The sequence below is a fragment of the Lampetra fluviatilis genome, chromosome 8 (genome assembly GCF_964198595.1).
Source record: "Lampetra fluviatilis chromosome 8, kcLamFluv1.1, whole genome shotgun sequence".
In the NCBI taxonomy this organism is placed as follows: Eukaryota; Metazoa; Chordata; class Hyperoartia; order Petromyzontiformes; family Petromyzontidae; genus Lampetra; species Lampetra fluviatilis.
Genome location: NC_136282.1, coordinates 11,078,038 through 11,096,326, shown reverse-complemented (window position 1 = coordinate 11,096,326; position 18,289 = coordinate 11,078,038). Strand labels below are relative to the sequence as shown.

Sequence of the window (18,289 nt, the reverse complement as noted above, 5' to 3'; positions counted from 1 at the left end):
ACCCCATTGCTTAAACAACGACTCTGTAAGATTTTGTAGGCGACCCCCCTCCCGGCTGCGCTGCAACGTTCGCCGCCTCGCGATTTGCGCGCTGCCGCTCGAAACGGCGCCCCAGTGGATCGCGTCCGATGTGGGGTGGAACCGCAAGTGGACATTGCGCTCCCGCGCTCGTCCCAGAGGTCGCAAACGGGTTTTGATTACTTACCCGTACCCGTACCCGGCTGCACCAGGGTCGCAAATGGGTACCCGTACCCGCACCCGGCCAGGTACGGGTACCCGTTCCCTACCCGTACCCTACCCGAAATGAGTGACAAACGGATACTCACCAGTGACTCACGGCCTACCCGTACCTGTACCCGGCCGCACCAGGGTCGCAAACGGCTACCCGTACCCGTACCCGGCCGGGTACGGGTAACCGGGTATCGGGTAGGGTACGGGTATCGGGTAAACCCGGTTGCGACCTCTGCCTCGTCCCCATCAGTGGAATGTTGAATTTCCACCACTGGTTTAAGGCTAATTTCAGCAGGAAATTGTAAAAAATAAATAAAAAATAAATAAAACATACAAAAAATGACTCAGGGGATCAGTGGGTTTCTGTGGCACTTATTGAGTCCATACCAGTTCAGTTCCCTGAAGGGAAATAATAAAATAATAAAAGCTAAACATAATAAAATTGTGGCCGAAACGTCGTGAGAATTTAATCATGTTTTATTTTTATCATTTTATTATTTCCCTTCTACGTAACTTTACCGAAAGAACCAAGAATATGACTGTGGTGGACTCATTCATACTGCTGCGTGGACCTGGACAGTTCACTGTAATGTATCAAGAGTAGGCGTGTATGCATATAAACGCGTGTTCATGGCACCAATGCAAGTGCACTTGGCGGTCGCATTGAAGACGTAACCGAGGTGCCGCTCATTCGCGTGGGCACCTGCGCCGCACAATTCTGCGAGCACGCCGCGCTTTGGTTTGTTGCCGCGTTTCACGTGAAACTGCCAACGACACAAAAGCAGCAGCAGCAGTGCAACGTGACCGATTGACGTGTACGACATGGACTTCACTCGTGCAGCTTGTTCATTTAAATTGCAATACAGCATAATAGAGGGGTTTGTTTGTGGGTTAGATCGCGTAAATATAAATGTGTCATTCAAGCCGGCACCACCCGGCTCAGCCAATTAGGAAGATTTGTCACGTGAACAAAGCGTGCCAATTAGTTACTAGTTCCAAACACCGGTGTGTTGGAGAGTAAACCCACAACATTTACAATTCGATTTTTTAAAACGACACATTTATATTTACGTGATCTGACCCAAAAAAAAACCCTCTTATGGATAATATTGATTGCGAAAGGCTACGTGTTGCAATACAGTACTTGAACTTTGCACCTCCGATTAGCTCGGGTGGCTACGTGCGGTGCGAAAGAAGTGCAACATACATACTGTACAACATTTCGGATTCCGTCTAAAACAAACCGTGAGCTGTACGGGGACAAAAAGATCATGCATGCTTACTTTTTTCATTTTTTGAGTGATGAGACAATCATAGAAAGGGAGAGGAAAACTATCTTAATGAGGCTTAAACTTCAAAAGGAGTCAACAGCACGGATAGCCGGGTGGGAGGGAGAAGCAGCAGATAGAGCCTCATCGGCTCTGCTTCCGGAGCATTTGAGAAGTCGTGGAGGAAGAGCGACCTCCTTTGTACGGGAGGGATTTATCCACAAACTCCATAAACGATTCTAGATTTGAAGCTTTCGTGACTGCAAGGATTCATATTCTTAGGTTTTTTTCGGTAAAGTCACGTAGGTTAAAAAAAGTTACAATTAATAAAAGTAAAATAAAAAATAAAATAAAAATCACGACGTTTCGGAGGCAACACAAGCTTCCGTCTTCAGGTGGAACCGTCACAGCACGATAGCTGTATCAAGTGAGAGAAATTCCAAGAAAACAGTCCTTGTATATATACTGGTTGAGGGTGGGAGGAGCCAAGGTAGGCCCTGAATATTATTTCTGTGAGGTTCGGTGCGGCTGAAGCACGCTGTTAGGAATGGGCCTTTGTTGTGTAAACTTGGTGCGGATGATGTAAAGGTGCGTGACGATCAGGTGCATAAACGATCCCTCTTGAGCCCTGCCTCTCTGAACACTGTGGCAGCCTGCATAGCCCGGCAAGCCAGCAGTGTTAACACGTTCGCCTTGGTTTCTTTTGCAGCAACGAAGACCTACCCGTTCCAGATGCACTGGAGGAGAAGGCAAGTGATGAATCGATGAGATCCAGCCGCACTTTGGCCGGCAGGTGTTAACCTCGGCGAAAGTTGTTTTCAAAGTGCGCTAGTTTTTTTTCCCTCCGGTCATCTCGTTGACACTGGCTCCAGAGTTGAATTGGCTTTGGTCAACACTATCCTGCTTTAAATGGGCAAAGCATATTTATACAGGATGTTCGCACTCGCAGGTTAAGGCTCCTTGGCTGAGCCCTGCGCAAATTTATGCAGCCCTTGTCAAAGCTCAGCCTGTGGGTTTCACACTGGTCACACTTGTTAACCTGCCGATTGTCACCTATCAATGTGGAATAGAATGATACATACCGCGCAAATTGTTTAATAGTAGTACACAGGAAGCTGCCCTCAAAATGACTACCGAAAGACATTTTGTCTCAACAAAGGGAAAGAATGACAAGCTCCTAATTTTTTTTTTAGTTAAAGGAGCCCATCGAGATCTGGATTTTAAGCTCACTGGCCATCATGGGTACATCCCTGTGATTTGATCCCAGTCATGGTTCGATTCAGAAATTATATATTTTCAAATTATAAGAATGTCCTTGCAGCAGTGAAATACTGTACTCGCATGAACATCCATGGATTGTTATCACATTGTACATGCAATCTGGAGGTCGCCGGTTTGTTTTCCGGCACGACAGTTGAAACAATGGTACCACAAGTCTTGCTCTCCCCGCCTTTGTCCACCCGGCAGTATAAACGGGCACGTGGGGCATAGAGTGTGGGTAACCCCTCACTCCCCCCCCCCCCACAGTGGGGGGCGCTGCAGTGGTGAGAGTTTAACTCGCTCGCCTGGTATGCAGGAGGTCGTGGGTTCGATCCCGACCCTGACGATACCTGCTGTATATTTGGAGTGTGTTTGTGTGTCTCTCTCCCCGCGGTCGTGTGCATGTTGCTCTGGGTCCTCCACTTTTTCCCTCCACATTTAGAAACATGCGTTTAAGAGTTTTTGGCTGCTATAAATTTGCACGTGATAAGCCACTTCACGAGGCTATAATTTGTGACTTGGTCACTTGTGAAAATAGCTATATAGCTCAGGGGGCCTTACCTGGTAAAATAAAAAAAACTGTTTAATAGTATATTCTTGGTTCTTTCGGTAAAGTCACGTAGAAGAGAAACAATAAAATAATAACGAAAAATAAATATTTTTATTATTTTATTGTTTCCCTTCTACGTGACTTTACCGAAAGAACCAAGAATATGAATCCCTGCAGTCACGAAAGCTTTAAATCAAAATGTTTAATAGTAGTTTAGTGTTTGGCCAGCAGTGGCGTGAGCTCGCAATTGCCGTGCTGCACCTCCACCTCGATGTTTGTACACACGGATTGTAAACAAAACGAATCTCGCGTGCAGATTTTTTTTGGGGGACGTGTCGAACGCAAGAACCGATTTCTAACCGATCGTTGCGTCCCCCCCCCCCGCCCCACCGTGCTAAACGCATCGCGCTGCCTCGTTTATTGGTGCAGCAAAAGCTGTTGGAGATCGAGCGGACAGACAAGTGGCTGAAAATGCTCAAGACCTGGGACAAGTACCGGAACAGCGACAAGGTCGTGGCAGAGTCCCCTGCGGGTGGCGTTTTGTTTCCCCACAGCACCGTGGACACTTCCCCCCCCCACCCAAAAAACAAAAAAACAGGCGTCTGCGTCCAGCCTCTCTCTCTTCCTCTCATTGTCTCCACCGCCCGCCCGCGCTCGCTGTTCCGTCGCTCGCCACTGCGTTTCCCCTCTTGCTTCCACGCTCGCTGGCTTGCCGCCGTGGCCGCACGCTTATTACACTGGTCAACACACTTGTTCTGGCATAAGGTATTCCAACGGTCGTAAGGTAATTTTGGGGTGCTGATTCCAAATCTGGCATCAGTTTTTGTCTATCACATCAGGTTTTTGAGATTTCAAATATTGCATTTTCAATAAAAACTGCAGAAGAAAAATATTAAATAAATGTGGATATCTACATAAAATTATATTATAAACACACTATCCTAAACCTACATCACCATATTTTAACACTAAAGCAGTCACTGACTCGCAACAACTTGCAATCACAAGTGACAGAGTTAATTTCGGGTAAAACCAATGAAAATGGGGTATGCCGATAGCATAAAATGAGATGTGATCGAGCAAATCTGAGATCAGATTTGGAATCAGCACCCTGAAATTAGTCTAAAACAGCTGCAAAAGTCCAGGCCAGAAAAAAAATGTTTTTTTTTTGTTGACTAGTGTGCAGTGCTGCACCGTCACAGCTGCGAATTGCGGAAAAGGGGTTTCTCGTGTCGTGTTTGTGTTCGTATACAATTCTAATTACCTTTTTTTACGGGAAACGCATTTTATTGCTGTATTAGTATTTGCAAGAATATAACGTATTCCTACCAAAGCAGGTGGGGGTTGGAGAATGGTGTATGGCAGAATTTTAATATTTGGCAGCGATATAAATGGAGGGTGAGAAATTGGTTCCGTAATAATGTAAATGCTTTTTGCGTACAAATCGTAATACAAATTACGATGGACGCACGTGTGTAATATTTTTTTTCACTCTTTTGAAATATCAATTATAGTGTCATCACTGCCCGGGTGGCAATCATTCTTTGGTGTCATCCACAGACTGGCTCATTGTGTTCACGGAGCACGGAGACAATGGGACACCCATGATAATAATACACAACAATAGTACACAATTGGCTTTTACATTGTCGAGCAGATGACCAGGTCGCCTGAAATGCACCCAATCTCATCAGATTTTGGAAGCTAAAGCAGAGTTGTACCTGCATCGAGGCGCTTTTCAATGGGCGACCGCATGATTGCATGCATAGCAAGCATTATGGGCTGTGGGCCTACGTTGTGAGCAGCGGAGAGCACTAGAGCAAAATGCTTTGCTGTAGTGTACTCAGCTTTCAACCAATCCACGCTGTCCAGTGTGATGAAGTATAGTCAACATAATCCCCACAACCCACACTGCGTTAGGAGGCCCTCATCCAGCAGCGGATTGACAAGTAGAATGGGATGCAGCTGTGTTGCTGCACCCAGCCGAATGTGTATGTCTATGCAACCACTTTTTACTGCCCTGTTTTAGTCGCTCAAGACGAGCAACTGATGAATAGAACATAAACTATCCAGCGTAATAATCTCAATTTTGGAGCTTTCGTAACTGCAGGAATTATTCTTTGGTTCTTTCGGTTAAGTCACGTATAAAGATAAAATAATAAATTAAATAATAGCATACTACGACGTTTCGATTGCAACACAAGCAATCATCATCAGGTATGTCTGTCTGCTTGTGTGTCTGTCTATAGTTTTCTGGTTAAGATTTTTGTTGCTATTTCTTTTATACCTGATGATGATTGCTTGTGTTGCAATCGAAACGTCGTAGTATGCTATTATTTAATTTATTCTTTTATCTTTATACGTGACTTAACCGATAGAACCAGAGAATATATCCAGCGTAAGTTGTGCATCTCCAGGATTTCAAGGCACTGAAGTAATCTAAATTATAAAGTATTCCAGTGTAGAGTATCCAAATGCCCCGTTAATTAATAGCCATTCACAGCCCTTTTCCTATCCACTGCTGGATGAAGTCCTCGGCAAGCTTTGTTATGAGACCATGCATCACAACGCTGATCAATGTGGGTTAGTGAAATACGGAAAAAAGCTGATGCGGTGAAAAGCATTTAAAATTGAACGTCGGTGCTTTGCGCAGTGTTAGCCTTGGCCGAGAATCGAAGCCCCGTTCGCCAGGTTCATAGCGTAGTGCGTGAACCACTGCGCCTCCGCTCCACCCAGTTGGCCACGAGCGAAATGGCCACATAAATGTAAAAAGTAAAAATAACAAAAAAATAACAATCAGCGGTAGAAAAACAGTTTGGTCCGAGCGGCGGGAGTAATCGTCGTCTGGTGTTCCGACAGCTGTCCCGGAGGGTGTACAAGGGTGTTCCGCTGCAGCTCAGAGGAAAGTTGTGGTTGCTGCTGCTCGAGGTGGCACGTGCTCACTCCGACAACAAAGGCGTCTACGAGGTTCGCTGCTCCTCCCAGCGCCCGCCACAAACCCCGTGCCGTTCATACATTTTCTTTCTGTGGCGGCGGTGGCGGCGGTGGCGGCCGCAGGGCATGTCCGGCCGAGAAGCTGCCACGCCGCCACGGTGAATTTGTGTCGCGTTTTAAGTTTTGATTGGCAAAATAACGGGATGTTGCCCTGGTGTGATTGTCAACACGCTAGACTAGGATTCCGGAGGTCAGCGTTTGCTTTTTTTCCATCATCAACAGAGCGAGCGAAGGAACAAAATGTTCCATCTTCAAAGGCCCACATCCAGATCGGTATTTTAAGCTCACTGAACACCAGGGGATGGATGCATCCCTGTGATTTGATAAACTGTCAAGAATTTTAGTCACGATTTGATTCGCAACTATATGTTTTTCTTTATGATTACGGTACGTCGTTGCGGTGGTGGGTCACTTTGCATGAACACTCGACTTGCCATCCAGAGTTCACACCGGTTGGATCTACCGCTACGGCAGTCGAAGCGATGAGGAACGTTCCTTAAATCCTTCCTGCACCTGCCCGCCCTGCGGTACAAATGGGCGCGCTCCCGTTCGCCGATCGGTAGGTCGTGTGCGGTGGGGTAAAGTGTGGGTACTCCAAACTCGTCCAAGATGACGAGACCAGCGTGGAAGAGTAGGCAAACTACTCTCTAGAGGGGCTGTCTCGCGAGAACTCCCTCTTACTCGCGTTTGCAAGCAGTTGAAGATTCACACCTTTGCTGAACCAAAACAAGATTTTCATACGGCAGCGTGGATGTTTAAGTTTAAAGAAAAAAATCTTCACACTTTCATCATGTTATAACAGAAAATGTGCATTCGGAATACCCCCTACCCTCGTAAGAGAGCAACCCTGCTTGCCAGAGAGCGGCACGTGGAAGCAGATTTTTCAAAGCAGCGTTTTTCCCAAGATCTCTTGGAGCGACACTTGATCCACACGCTACGGGGCAGAGGTGGGACAAAGTCATTGTTATGCAAGTCCAAGTCGAGTCGCAAGTCATCAAATTCATGACTCGAGTCTGACTCGAGTCCAAGTCACATGACTCGAGTCCACATCTCATAGGTGGGACAAAGTCATTGTTATGCAAGTCCAAGTCGAGTCGCAAGTCATCAAATTCATGACTCGAGTCTGACTCGAGTCCAAGTCACATGACTCGAGTCCACATCTCATAGGTGGGACAAAGTCATTGTTATGCAAGTCCAAGTCGAGTCGCAAGTCATCAAATTCATGACTCGAGTCTGACTCGAGTCCAAGTCACATGACTCGAGTCCACATCTCATAGGTGGGACAAAGTCATTGTTATGCAAGTCCAAGTCGAGTCGCAAGTCATCAAATTCATGACTCGAGTCTGACTCGAGTCCAAGTCACATGACTCGAGTCCACATCTCATAGGTGGGACAAAGTCATTGTTATGCAAGTCCAAGTGGAGTCGCAAGTCATCAAATTCATGACTCGAGTCTGACTCGAGTCCAAGTCACATGACTCGAGTCCACACCTCTGCTACGGGGCGTACTTTCCCACACGCGCCCCACAATGAGAGATGTCGTTTCGTTGACAACGGTCAACCAAATATTTTGTAATACTCAGACCTTCCACTTGGCTCAACTATAGATAAAACTATTTACCATTGAAACGAATTATTTTTGTATTTAACCAGGTAAGGCCTACTTAAGCAATAGAGTTTTTGTTTTTTAGATGTGACCTGGCCACGAATGAAAGCTCACCCAAGTGGCTTATCGCGTGGAAATTTATAGCAGCCAAATACTCAGAACACGCGTTTCTAAATGTGGTGGGAAAAACCGAAGTACCCGGAGAAAAATCCACGCAAACTCCAAATATACAGCAGGCGTCAGGGTCGGGATCGAACTCACGACCCACTATGTACCGGGCGTGGTAATTGAGACCAATCAACTTCACTACATTTGAGAACCCGGTTTAATGACGCGTGGGTATTACCCACATTCACATCCAGGGCCTCGGCGGTGTCTGCTCAAATTCTACGACCCCTGAGCCACGAGGACACCTTTCTGAAACCTCGTCGTGATTTCGATTTAAAGCTTTCGTGACTGCAGGGATTCATCTTCTTGGTTCTTTCGGTAAAGTCACGTAGAAGGGAAATAATAAAATAATAAAAATAAAACATAATAAAATAAGCTAGGTCGCGTTGTGGCCGAAACGTCGTGAGAATTATTTTATTATGTTTTATTTCTATTATTTTATTATTTCCCTTCTACGTGACTTTACCGAAAGAACAAAGAAGACTCGTCGTGATTACTTTGCACACCTGCCAACGTCCATCGGCTTAAACATTGCCGCCTTCCCGTGCGCACCGTGCCTGGTGACAGTTTGTGTTCATATGTGCGGGGATGATAGCAGAGCGACGTCTCTACCGCCATGGAACTATAACGGTGCTTAGCGAAAATCGCTTGCACCCTTTTTTCTCCTTTCTCATTAATGAAGCCGCAAAATTGCGCCCGCCTGCGAAATGTTATCCCATTTAAAAAACAATTTTTGAAATGTTCTTTTATGTTCATACGTACTATTAATGGGTCGCAATCATCAACGATGGGCAGCCGGGCTCCGTGAAATATTTTGGTTGACTTGCAGAGTCAGTCATCATCAGTGATGATTTAGCCACTGCTGGCTGAAGGCCTCCCCAAGCAGTCTCTCGTAGTCTTGCGATGCAACAATCCGTCTTGCTCGTGCACAAGTGCCGATCCCATCGCTCCATCTCCACGGTGGACGTTCTCTCCGGCATTCTCCCTCCTTTGGCGGCCACAACATTGTTCGTCTCAACCATCGGCCATCATCCTCTTGAGTGATGTGAATCGTCAACGCCGACATTATTTGTTCAACAGTCAACAGTACGACGTCTCTGACTTGCATATGTCCTCCGACCCGTGTGTTCCTCCTTCTGTTTCTTCGTGCAATTCCAAGCATGCCACCTCTCTACGCATCGGTGTGTGTCAGATCCACACGTCATAGCTGGGAAAGTTTATTCTCTTTGGCACCTTGGTTATTTTGCTTTTGATTCTCAAGTTCACTTCTCCAAAAGGCACTGCCGCTTGCTCTAGTCCTCTCTGTTATTTCATTAAGTTTTGATCCCTGTCCACCTTCAACGACTGCTCGTAGGTACACATACTCTGAAGTGTTTTGCCAGTTGTGTGCCCTCCAACAGACATATCTCCATTTGTTTGGCCCCGTTTCCGTCCGCCCGAGTTTGGCTTTGCTCGTATATTTATTTTGAGCTCAGATTTGCAGCTCTCTTTATTACCTTCTTCCGAGAGACAATGCTGATCTAAATTCAACTGAAAACTCAGCACATTCTTCAATAACATCTCCTTAAAATGGAAATATATATATGCGTAGCGAATTTCTCGTGTAATAATATTGGCCTACGAAAACCAATCTTTTATCTCATTACTTTATCTCATCGATTTCTTTCTCTCCCTCGTAGAGTTCCAGATGCGATTCGCGGATAGCCAAAATGTGTATATTAAAAGGCAAGATTTATTGGATATGTAATGAAAAAGCAAAAGACTGAATATCAAGTTTTGGCTGGGATAATTGTAGGCACAAGAAGGCGAGGAAGACACCACATTGAGTTCAGAAGCAATTTGAACAATTTGGATGTAACTCGGAGGAGTATGAAATGCAGACTTCTTCGGCAAATATGGACAGGGCGAAATGGAAGGCCGTGACCGCAGATGTCGTTCAAAAAGGACATGGCACATGCAGAGAGAGGCATACACATAAAACATTTATTTTCCCCATTCAAGGCAGCATTATTGACGAACGTGTCGAGTTGCTCGCTGTTATTTCTGCTGTGCACACCACTGCCAACGCAGCAGCAGCAGCAGCAGCGGCACGACCGAATCTAAATTGAAGACGCATTTCGTTCGAACTGCTTTTTGAGTTTAGTCCGGTTAACTACGTACGGTGCGAAAGAAGTTCAACTATACATACATGCGTGCGTCACTTGTTGAACATTAACTCGCGCTCGCATCTTTCGCAGAGGATGCGAAGGCAGGCACGGGAGCGCTCTCCCGACCTTCGGCAAATTGACCTCGACGTCAACCGGACGTTCCGCAACCACATCATGTTCCGCGAGCGCTACGGGGTCAAGTAAGGCCCAGAGAGAGAGAGAGATTCGTTCGCCCCCCCCCCCAACACGCACCGCAATTTTTGTTTTTCCCACCAAGTGGGGGGAGGTATGGGGGGGGGTGGCTTCGCCAATGCGCTGAGCTTCATTGGGCTCGTGAAAACAATTATCAGCGGCCGCGCATTCTCGGTTTTGATTATTATTTTTCCCCTCCTCCTTTTACAGGCAGCAAGAACTTTTCCACGTGTTGGCGGCGTACTCCGTTTACAATTCGGTGAGTCGGGGCGCGTGTATTCTTTTATGTTTGGCAGTACTGGGCTGGTTTGCGTTGGCCTTCGTTTACAGAAAGAGCTGTAAATGGAATTTAAATTGAACTATAAATAAACATGCGAGGAGCGAGCGATAAAACCTTATGACACCGCACGTATAGAGAGCAGGGAGGTAGGCACGCACACAACCAAGGCATATGATCTATTATTTTTTCATTAGTTTTTTTACGTTTAAGTCCAAATGTCAGCATTTAGCCCCTGAGTTAATGCTGCAGGCTCTAAGGAGGTAAAATAAGTCTCGATTGACACTTTAAACTGCTTCTGTGAATAATAATAATTAAATTGTAGCCCTTCACTGCTGGATGGAAGCCTCTCCATGATGTGTTGGTCATGGGGGAGTTTGTTGACCATGCATTATAATTCTGGTCAGTGCCGGTTGGTAAAGGGTTGGCCTAGTGCTGGCTGAGATTTCATTCGCCACTGATGTTGGCCGTGGTTATAAATCGAACTTAAGCCACCGCTCTTCCAATTTATTTAAAGAATGATAATAATCTGCAGCTAATTGTATGTGCAGGGCCTCATGACAAATATGATTCGTAATTAGTTTAATTTGGGGTAAATCGTGAAGTTATAATACCGACACGATCTAACCCAAAATAAAATAATCATGAATCAGTACTTACAGATTTTTGTCATGCCACTGCTGGATGAAGGCCTCTGCACATGGTTGTTGCGCATCGTGGTTGATTGGCCGTAGTACTTCACCAAACTGGACCACTGCAAGGTTGGTGATGGTGCGGAAAAGGGGCGCCTAGGATTGGTTCAGATTATCACTCGCCACTGATGTTAACCGTGGCCACCAATGGAATTCGGGTCAACACCCCCCACCCCCCTCCTCCTCCCGAGTTATTTTGATATGAGCTATAAACACCCTTCTCTTTCACAAGGCGATTAAAGATCAGTCGAGGTCGCCCGTAACGGCGATGCGGGAGCCGATGCGGTGAGCGGTATTTTACATCGATTGTCAATGCTTCGAGGCGGCGTTCATGCAGCCCGAAGTATCGACCCACGAGCCAACGGGATGTGCCGAATTGCAGAGGAGTTGGACAATAACCCACGAAGAGGTGGCCGGGTGCCTCGTGGGTCAGAACGCCGAGTCGATGCCGCCCGGGGAAGGATCCTGGGTTTCAACGCGGGTCTCCCCAAGTGCATTGTGGCGACGGTCTTGGTCTCGTCGCCAACAAACCCATCGGATTTGGTTTTAACCCAGCTCTGAGAATTGAAAAAAAACACGAACACGTTTCGACGGGCATGTGACGGACGCTCTTTGGAGACGCGAAGAGGCCGAGTGGCAGTGGGGGGGGGCATTGACGCAGCAGGCTATTGCTCTGCTAGCCACGAAAGCTCTGAGCTGACACGTCCACGCCTCGTGACACGTGACACGATGCTCGTTAACATAATGGGGATATAATTGGGGGGGGGGGGAACACAAAATTGTAAAGCTAAAAAAAACAGCATGAGAAAGAGTACCCCTTTAATGATCGCTGCATGGCTCTAAACCAAAGAGAACCATGTAAACAGATTTAATCTCTCTTCAGCTGCCATGAGCCACTCATAATTGTCTGAAAAAAACGCACGTGCACACAATTACCCGTTCTGCTTTTGCTTATTTTAACGTCGAGTATGGGAGAGCACAACAAAAAACACCAAAGGGCCGTCTCGATTTATACAGAGTCGACATGCGACCGGGCATGTCAAGATGTTTCACGTACGTGAGAGACAACATCAGGGAAGAAGGATAAATGGGAAGGGGGAGGGAGGGGTGGAGGGGGTGAGAGCGAGGCCACTTGGAAGAAGGGGAGATCTAACGAGCCCGAGGTAGGGTTAATGAAATGGTGTCTGCATGAGGTGGTGGCAATGTTTTTTTTATTTGACCACGTAAGGCCCACTGAGCTATTTTTTTAGAAGCGATTCGGCTATCACAAATTATACCTCAACGAAGTGGGATATCACGTGGATATTTGTAGCAGCCAAATGCTGTACTCTAAACGCATATTTGTAAATGTGGAGGGGAAACCCGGAGGACCCAGAGAAAAATCCACGCGACCACAGGGAGAGAGACACGCAAACTCCAAATATACAGCAGCAGGCGTCAGGGTCGGGATCGAACCCACGACCTCCTGCACACCAGGCGAGGTAGTTAACATCTCCTAGCCACCGTGATGATGATGATGATGAGAGAGACACGCAAACTCCAAATATACAGCAGCAGGCGTCAGGGTCGGGATCGAACCCATGACCTCCTGCACACCAGGCGAGGTAGTTAACATCTCCTAGCCACCGTGATGATGATGATGATGAGAGAGACACGCAAACTCCAAATATACAGCAGCAGGCATCAGGGTCGGGATCGAACCCACGACCTCCTGCACACCAGGCGAGGTAGTTAACATCTCCTAGCCACCGTGATGATGATGATGATGAGAGAGACACGCAAACTCCAAATATACAGCAGCAGGCGTCAGGGTTGGGATCGAACCCACGACCTCCTGCATACCAGACGAGGTAGTTAACATCTCCTAGCCACCGTGATGATGATGATGATGAGAGAGACACGCAAACTCCAAATATACAGCAGCAGGCGTCAGGGTCGGGATCGAACCCACGACCTCCTGCACACCAGGCGAGGTAGTTAACATCTCCTAGCCACCGTGATGATGATGATGATGAGAGAGACACGCAAACTCCAAATATACAGCAGCAGGCGTCAGGGTCGGGATCGAACCCACGACCTCCTGCATACCAGACGAGGTAGTTAACATCTCCTAGCCACCGCGGCGCCCCTGAATCAGTACAGCAAGGAGGTTTACGACCGCATGAATTACTGTCGAAATCACAATATGCAAGAATTCAGTACTTTACCAAGTACATAAATACTCTTTTTTTATTGTAACCACATCAATAACTTTCAGTAGATTCCACCAGTCACATTGGCTTGGTAGCATTTAGGTGCAAATGACTAACGTTTTCTTATTTGTTCACGAGTACATTAGAGTGAAACGTTGTTATGTCATCATTATGTGCGCTAACCCTCGACCTAACTTCCCATTTTCAATTCCCAAGTTCTTTCAGATGTGTTTGTTAGGTTAACGGCATAAAACAAAATGGGTTGATTAAGAGTGCAGCTAATCGCGGTAGAATCCCATGGCCTGTTCGTGAGCCAATGAGCGGCGGCGTTGTGGAAGGGGACCGCGTGGACAGCTGACATTATTTCCCCCCGTTCAGTAAATCCACCACAAGCTTCGGCTTAATTGCTGACGCAAACAATCACGCCCATTGTTTTTGGTGTTCTCCGTGAGCTCGCATTGGTCATGGTGGAAAAAAATCTCATGATATAGCTGCTCGCCCCGAGCTGTAATGCTCTGACACGTGCATTGTCGTTGTCGTGTTCGCCTTTTGGCGTTCTCTGGTCTAACACAGGGGGAGATTAGGCCATAGAGAAGGCTGTCTTTGGTGTAGGCCAATCAGTTTAAAAGACAATGCCATATATTATCGGAGTACAGTACAACAATGGATTTTGCTGCACTGCCCTCTGCTGCCCACCGCGTGGTCTTGACCGCACGAGTCACCGGTTACACATTTCAGCCTCGAGCTGTCAAAAGCTCTGCATCCGGAACGTTCACCACATTGCGCTTTTCTCCCCTCAAAGGTTTCTCACCTTAGCTCGCGGCGATCTCAGCTCTGTCAGAATCTGAATTTTTATTTACCCTGGAGAAATCCGATGAGCAATGAAGCTCTTTGTCACAGATGTCCAGCCGTTCACAGATGTCTGTCTGGGTGAGTGGTGAACGAGAGCTTGTTGCGTTGAGCCCGTCAACTAGGGGTGCCACGGTGGCTAGGAGAAGTTTTTTCCCACCGCATTGGCCGTTGGGACATAATTTGCGAGAGCCAATTGGCTTCTGAAAAAGAGCTCTACAGCTGAGTGGGCCTCACCTGTCAAAATAAAAAAAAGTTTGACAGCAAATGATAACTCGCCTGCCCCCTCCATCTCTCACCCTTCCCCCGGTAGGACGTGGGCTACTGCCAGGGCATGAGCCAAGTCGGCGCGCTGCTGCTGATGTTCCTCGGGGAGGAGGATGCCTTCTGGGCCCTCGTCCGTCTCATGAGCAGCAACAGGCACACCATGCAGGGTACACTCCCCCCCCCTCTCTCTCCCCACCCACTGCACCCCGTCACACACAAGGAGGGCCCTTCACCGGTTGTTTGCACACGCATGCTGCTGCTGTTGCTGCGTGGCACTCGGTGGCCAATGCGAAGTGGGCGACAAGTAGGGCTTTGATTTGCGCCACAGTTTGGCGTTTGCGTTGGAACATTCGGCAATGTGACGATGCACCGCCACCCTAGTGGTTATACGGTTCGGTGAGGCAATTCGAATCAGTTCAAGATTTTGCTTACGTTTTGTTTGGTTTTTACTGCCTCCTATCGATACGCGTTTCGTTTTCCCTCGTTTTCACGGTAACATTAGCCACGTGATTCACATGTAATTCGCGGAATATTAAATAATCATACATTCTTACGCACATGCTTCAAACGCATGTGATGTCGTGGGATTAAGAATAATTTTATTCATCAATGCCCCATTTGTTGTGGAAATTAAAGGCAGGTTAATAGCGTTTGGATGCTGAACTAGTCTAAACTTTGTTTTTGTTGTCGCATCTTAATTTGCTAATAAATCATCGCGCCCTAGAGATTGCTCCAAGCTGCCGATGCAGAACACAGCGACCATTTACACAAAGCTTGGGAGTTTAAAAATGCTTTTTATCACACTGCATCTTACTAATGGAAAACTAGTGTTTGGTTTTCGTGATTTTTGCATAAATATTGCATTACATAATGCCCATGCAATGCAAACATTGCATTCATTAATTAAAGATGTTAACCTTGATTCTAACTGGTAGATATGTTGCAAGCTTCCACTTCTCAGGATCAACACCATGTCCCATGAAGCCTGTAACCTGGAGTAATATGTTTAATTGAAAGCGATTGGATGATGAACACAACATTCCTGAACAGACACTGCTGGTTCCTGGTTGAACTCGGATTAAGGGGAGGTGGCAGTCACCCGAGCCGGCCTCCATCGAGGACCTGGGTTTGAATCCAGGCAGCTGCATGTGATTGAACCAGGCTCCGGAGTGTTAACACATTGCATGGCATCAGCCCGGTTTGCCAAAATGACTGCACAAATACAATTATGATTTTTTTTGTTATGTATCAATTTAATTGGCTTCTACCGGCATGGGCAATTAAACTGTGTGTGATTAACATGCTACAAACCCCCTTTGGACATTTCATCTCATGATTACATTACATCATGATGTCGATAGCACAGTTGGCATATAATTGCAGAGAAAAACAAGAGACATTAAAGTTAAATTAAGAGGCTCTGGGAATAAATAAATAATTGTGTCAAGTATCAAGTGCGGTTACGCTCCTGCTTGCATTTTGGCAGTTCTGTTGTATAACACTCCGCTGTCTTTTCGGGTTGCACCACGGGTTGTTCAGCACGATGTCCGACGTTTCGTGCCCGTGGAGCTTCTTCAGGAACTGAAGCTCCCAGGACATGGAGCGAAAACATCGAACGTCGTGCCGAACAACCCGACAGCACGCCAGACAGCTCCGAGATGCAGTTCCCCCCCGCCCCCCCCCGTAGTTAATAAGAAATACAGTCAGAAGATCTGATGAGTTATGACAACATTTTTCACATCAACTGTACGCAACAGCCACCTCTCGCATTTTCCCACGCGCGTGTCGGGGCACGTTCGTGTTTCAATCGCAACAGTTTAGCTCCGTCGCATTCTCGCTACACCTCTCCGTCTCCAGGCTGCCATCAAAATAGGAGGGGGGGGGTGTGTGCTGTGCACTCCAGGCGGGGTAAAGGTCACCGTGTAACGATTGCCATAGCAAGTGGTGTTGCCCTGTTGTTTGCGTGTGTGTATGTTGAACTTAGTTCGCACCGCACGTAGCCAACGGTGGTGATCGGAGGTGCCGGGGAAGGACAACAAACTAAACACAAAAATCGGCTCTAAAGAAATTAGTTTTCAAACTAGATGATTTAAAATTACATAGCTCCAGTGGCTTCCTAATATCGGAAGGAAGAGAGCATTCCAGACGGCCGCAAAGGCGCATCTGAAAGCACGCGATGCGGTGACCGTCTATTTTTCGATGGTTAGAAAAAAGCCGCTGCTGTGATGATGACCGGAGTTTGCTTGATTGTTTATGCTCCTTGACGAGATCACCAAGGTATTGTGCTTCATTTGTGGCAAGCACTCTATGTGTGATGAGCAGAGGTGGGACAAAGTCATTGTTATGCAAGTCCAAGTCGAGTCGCAAGTCATCAAATTCATGACTCGAGTCTGACTCGAGTCCAAGTCACATGACTCGAGTCCACATCTCATAGGTGGGACAAAGTCATTGTTATGCAAGTCCAAGTCGAGTCGCAAGTCATCAAATTCATGACTCGAGTCTGACTCGAGTCCAAGTCACATGACTCGAGTCCACACCTCTGGTGATGAGTGCGCGAGTCGTATGTGCAGCACACTCGGGTCCCACTGAATATTTTCTGGGCCGCTTGTGTAGTCTGGAGTGGGTTGCACATGAGAGGTAAACTTGATGTGGTGTGCCCGGGGCGAAAATATTTTCCGAGTCACCGAACCCCAGACCGACCCGGCTAAAAGTAAGCCCTGGGTACACTGTACGGTGCAGGCAAAGTAGGAATCGGTAATCGGCGGGCAGATGAAGCAAGCATTGAGAAATACACCCCTCAATTAGCGGTGGATTGCGTGTCTCTCTCTCTGCGTAGGTCTCTTCATGCCAGGGTTTCCAAAGCTCCTTCGGTTTCAGGAGCACCACGACCGCATCCTGAAGAAGCTCCTGCCCAAGCTCAAGAAGCACCTTGTAAGTGACGGGCAGCCGCCAGCCTGCCGGGCCACGCTCGCTCGCTCGCTCGCAACTCCGTCGCCTCGCGCGTGTTAACACTGTGCCGCGGCCTGCCACCTTCAAATTAAGTTAAACAATTAGCGATTCACCTTCCCAAATGATTCATTTGCCACGATTCGGGGTGGGGTGGGGTGGGGTGGGGGGAGTAACGATCTGATTCAAGAATGGGTTCTCTCTACCTCATGCTGACTATTCTTGTTTGTATTGTTGCTCTATTTTCTGTATCCCATCGGCCTGAGTGTAACACGGGAATATTGTTCGCATGAATTGCAAACGATCTTTGCTCAAGCGCACAGATCAATGCACGCATCGCGTCGCGAGTGTAAGAATCCTGACTCGCTGCGTCGTCACGTGCTTGCTAACCAGCCGAGCAACCGGACCGCCTCGAGAGTTTGCGGTGGTTGAAAGCTGTCGGGGTCACGGAGAATCGGCGACTTGGGGACCCCACTGTTCCACCGGAGGCCCATTTGTCTTCTCGTGTTGGGATTTGCCTGTAGTCTGTTCCCCTTCTTGGGGCTGCCACTGGACAACTCGAGCCTCGTGCAACTTTGGCAATTGCACAGGAGTGCAATTTGGGACCCTTGATACGAATTTTAACACGAAGGCTTTTGCGAACAATATCAT

The 18,289-nt window shown here is 47.2% G+C and overlaps 1 protein-coding gene across 2 annotated transcripts in view; it reads left to right on the top strand.

Annotated features, from left to right (window-relative positions):
- LOC144933866 (uncharacterized) overlaps positions 1-18,289 on the top strand; it is a 69,330-nt gene that overhangs the window by 39,204 nt on the left and 11,837 nt on the right. For both annotated transcript variants that reach the window (XM_078859109.1, XM_078859110.1), the window contains 7 exons: positions 2,209-2,248; positions 3,739-3,819; positions 6,169-6,276; positions 10,314-10,423; positions 10,626-10,674; positions 14,739-14,859; positions 17,529-17,623. In XM_078859109.1, coding sequence (XP_078715235.1) covers positions 2,209-2,248; positions 3,739-3,819; positions 6,169-6,276; positions 10,314-10,423; positions 10,626-10,674; positions 14,739-14,859; positions 17,529-17,623 — 604 coding nt within the window. The remainder of the gene's footprint in view (positions 1-2,208; positions 2,249-3,738; positions 3,820-6,168; positions 6,277-10,313; positions 10,424-10,625; positions 10,675-14,738; positions 14,860-17,528; positions 17,624-18,289) is intronic.